The sequence below is a fragment of the Hibiscus syriacus genome, unplaced genomic scaffold, assembly GCF_006381635.1.
Source record: "Hibiscus syriacus cultivar Baekdansim isolate YM2019G1 unplaced genomic scaffold, ASM638163v2 tig00112042_pilon, whole genome shotgun sequence".
Classification (NCBI taxonomy): Eukaryota; Viridiplantae; Streptophyta; class Magnoliopsida; order Malvales; family Malvaceae; genus Hibiscus; species Hibiscus syriacus.
Genome location: NW_024063240.1, coordinates 97,451 through 101,996, shown reverse-complemented (window position 1 = coordinate 101,996; position 4,546 = coordinate 97,451). Strand labels below are relative to the sequence as shown.

The following is a 4,546-nucleotide window of genomic DNA, read 5'->3' as shown; positions in this document are numbered from 1 at the left end:
GATTTTTTTAAAATCATTTAAAAATTAAATTTATTTTTAAGAAACCGTTTCGACAATTTTAATATACAATGTCAAATCTAAGTTGTGTGTCTCATTCAAAACTTCCTTAAATCTATATAAAATAAAAGAGTACAACAGGCAAACGCTGCAATTCCATAACTCATGTATCAAACATACACCAGCTAAATAAACTATTAATCTGTACCGAAAGAAAATCAATAAGACACGCCCAAAACATGCCAGGGAAAGGAGAGAAAAAAACAAAAACATAATATGAGGAGTCCCCCGCAGGCAGCTGGCCACAGTTTACCACTCGAATCCCCATCAAGGTTTAATTTCAGCCCTCAGAGTCAGAGGGGACCAAAAGATGCGGCCTCTCGTTGTATTAATAATAGAGGGTTAGTCCCACATCACCGTCGGTTATTACTTTTCTTCCTTGGCATTAACGATATTTACAAGATCAAGGAGTAGTTAACATCAAAGCATGAAATTCACATGGGATTCTAAAGAAGAAGAAGAAATCGGTAGATTAATCCTGCAAAACTGTGAGGGTAATTTTACCTAAAATACGTGGATCCCTATACATGATTTCATCAAAGCATTAGAAAAACATATGCATTAGAAAAAATGGAGATATCAGTAGTTAACATCATAGTTAGCATTGTGCTGTTAGGCAGTGTGGTGGGTTCTAAGGCTAGGGCTACAACTACTGCATACCTTACCCAAGGGACGGCTTATTGGATCAACTACCATGCTGATCAGAATGGTTGAGACATGGACAAGGCACATGTTGCCTGCGCCTCGAAGTTTGCCCACATGCCTATCGAATGGCGCAGCAAATATTATTGGACCGCCTTCTGTGGATTGAACGGTCCTTCGTACCCAAGTAGTTGTGGCCAGTGCTTGAAGGTATATATAGTACATGGAGCTTATACAGCATTTGGTGAAAAAAATAAGAATTCTAATGCATGAGTTTCTTAGTAATATAATTATTGCGCGTGCATGCAGGTGACCAACCCTAAAAATGATGCCAGTGTGGTGGTGAGAATCGTAGACCAATTTGGCAAGCATGGGCTTGGATGAACCTGCGTTCGATATGATCGACGATGGGAGCGGCAAACACGCAGGGCACCTTACTGTGAACTACGAGCTCGTGGATTGTGATCCTCCTCCACCGCCACCACCACCACCAGCAGGTCCCGGTGAGACCGATGTCATAGCATACTGGAGTGACTATGGTCCTCTAAAGAATAACTGGAGCTACAGTGCGGCACATGTCGCTTGCAACGACTATGACGGTAACAAACCCTTGGAGTGGCGTCAAAGATATGGATGGACCGGTTACTGTGGAAATGTTTTCGGTTCTCAACTGAAAGACATCTGTGGCAAGTGCTTAAAGGTATAAAAAACAAGTTACTTATTTTTTTATTGGTTTATAGTGATTACAAGATAATAAATATTCGAAAGATTTAACTATTTGAGAATAAGTTTGTACATCCCTATACACGTCGTGTGTATATAGATATATAGTTTAACCAATCTTGGGTTTCGTATACAGGTAACCAACACACGCACAAAAGATGAGAAAATAGTGAGAATCGTCGATTCATGTGGCGGTGGTGGTCTGGTGTTAGACTTAAACACAGCGTTTACTCCGCTTGACAGTGATGGGAAAGGGAATGCTGCAGGCCATCTTACTGTGGACTATCAAGTGGTGGATTGTTATGATGATGTGGATTCTCCACTTCGTCTCTATGGCCAGTGACTTTAGTCTATAAAATTCTCACTCGATTTCACTTGTATAACATAAAGTCTTATATCTAAAGACTACTATGTACCAAACATGTTACAGCGGAATCATGAATTTCGTTGTTGTTTGTAACATAAGGTTAATAAGAAGTGGGACTATTATGGGTTTTTTTTACTTCATCCGTCTTAAGTTTTTAGAATCCTTACTACACCAGTTTAAAACTACTCATGACTATTCATTTACTGCTAGAACTTGAAATTTTTAAAAATAATTTATCTCTTTAATTACTGAGATCATTTAATTCGTGAGTATATAAAATTTGTACTTTTTTTTAATTAAAAGAAGACTATTACAATGAAATACTAAGTGCGAATAAAAGCAGGACCATGTAGGTCACGAACAAGATGAGATATTAACTTCTGGGGAGGTTCTATGTATATGCATGGTTGGTCATTTGTAACGACGGTAGATTTTGCGAGAAAGTCTGCTGCAGCATTGGCTTCACGACGTATGAAAATGAATTCAATCTTCCATTGTTTTGAAATAAGACTCGCAATAGATCGGACAAGTGACACGGGACTGGATGCGGTCGTTGGAGAAGCCACAAGTGTAAGAGCTTCCGCACAATCCGTCTAGCATTGATGACGCTCAAGTCTTTGGGACCACGCTAATTGAAGTCCTTCAAAAATCCCCAGAGTTCGACTTGTAATGGGGATGAAATACCAACCGCTTTATTAAATCCAACGATCCAATCTACATCCTTGTTCCGGATGACGCCACCTCCCGATCCTATAGAGGAAGTATGATGTACTGCGCCATCTGTGTTGAGAGTATACCAACCAGCAGGCGCCGATCTCCATCGGACAAGTTTGGCCAAGGAAAAGCAGTACCAGTTGAAGAATCAGACGTCGTAGTGATGAAATAATTAGCTCATTTTTTACTAAGGTTGAGTAATTGATCATTAGAGAGGATTGGACTGGAGAATAAGGATGAATTTCTTCACTTCCAGATCTGCCACGCAAGGGAAGAGAATAGAGTTTTCCAAGGAATTTTTGAACCTGCAAAAAGTCTGCTGGAATCAAGATTCATCATAATCCAATCATTAGCTTCAAGAGTGAAGAAGTCCTGAAAATGTTGATGAGGAATGATCAATTGCCAAAGAGTAGCAGTTTGCTTGCAATCACGCAACACATGCAACGTAGTTTCATTAGCTGAGCCACATATTTGACATAAAAGATCATCGGTGAGGTTTCGTGCACATCGATTGGTGTTCGTTAATAAACGATCTCTATAGGAAAGCCAAAGGAAGTGTTTAATACGCTCTGGGAAAGGTAGACGCCAGAGCTTGACCATTTAACGTCTTTGGGACCCCAAAGTTCTTTAGTAATAAGATCATAAGCGGATTTCACAGAAAATTCGTCGTGCTTGCCGTGAAACCAATAACAACGATCGGTGCCTGCATTGGGATTAGGAGGCTGGACATTCAAAATATGTTGAAATGTGGAAGGTTGAAGAGTCTGTCGAATGAAGTTCCAGTTCCAACTGCTATTCTACTGATCAATATCACAAACCATCAAGTTATCTTTTATAGTGATGCTATCTTGCTTCCGGTTAGAGAGTCGCCCAAGTTTCGCAACCAATTGTCGTGCCAAAATGTGACAAATTTATTACAATAACGTGATGAAGACCATAACTATTCTGTATTGATGCGTGTATTTATTAGAGATTAATTTATCGAAATGATACGCATTCAATAGTAATACCCGATTAATATTTGCAAGATTAAGAAGTGGTCCAAAGGTAACAAAACCCAATTTATCATTGAGAAAATAATAATTAAAAAATAAGAAGCATGAGCGCGAATTTTAATAACTTTAGTGGTAAATGAAAGGTTGTTATTCTAAGGCTTTGGATTCGAGCGTCAGAAATATTAGGGGTACGAGCGTTCAATATCAAATGATTAAAAATTATCATTGAATAGATATTGCATTGTACATACCTTACATTAATAAAAAAAACATGAAGAAGTATGAAATACATGTGACTAAGAAAAAAAATTGGATTAATTCGGAAAATTTCGATAGAAACTTCGCCTATAATAGGACGATTCTAGAAATAAATATTAATATTTCTCTATTTTGATTGGAGTAAGAAATGATTGTTCTAAGGCATGAGAGGTTTTTTCTTCTCAATAGGAAATAATTAAATATTATCGTTTTCTGTACTAAAATTCAAGGAATGTGTTGGAATTAATAATGAACTTTAGAATGGAATTGTAATATTTCTTTATTTCGATTGGAATATGAATTGATTGCTTTAAGGCATGAGAGGTCGATTCTTCTCGATAGGAAATAATTAAATATTATTGTATTTCGTTCTAAAATTCAAAGAATATTATTGGCATGGATCTTAAACTAAATTAAACTCGAATTCGTAAGTTTCATTGCAAAGACAACTAATTAATCGACTAGTTACCGATTTAGGGTATTGTGGGGTGCTAATCTTTCCCCACGCGTAACCGACTCCTGAATTCAAATTTTTGGTAACACAAGCCATAAAAACGTTGTTTTAATAAAAAAAATTTATTAAAATGACAAAATATTTTGGGTGTATAATCACACCCTAATCAAATATTGATGGCGACTCCTCGAACCGTGTTTTATTTTATTTTAAAAAGAAACACCAAATTATTCGAGACGAGATTTTTAAAATCATTTAAAAATTAAATTTGTTTTTAAGAAACCGTTTCGACAATTTTAATACACAGACTCAAACCAAAGTTGTGTGTCTCATTCA

General features: G+C 37.0%; 1 protein-coding gene across 1 annotated transcript; it reads left to right on the top strand.

The window, feature by feature from the left end:
- Positions 1-1,069: 1,069 nt before the first annotated feature.
- LOC120174192 (pathogenesis-related protein PR-4-like) lies at positions 1,070-1,765 on the top strand. The gene is made up of 2 exons (XM_039181133.1): positions 1,070-1,399; positions 1,559-1,765. Exons 1-2 carry the CDS (start codon positions 1,070-1,072, stop codon positions 1,763-1,765), a joined length of 537 nt encoding a protein of 178 aa, XP_039037064.1.
- Positions 1,766-4,546: the final 2,781 nt, after the last annotated feature.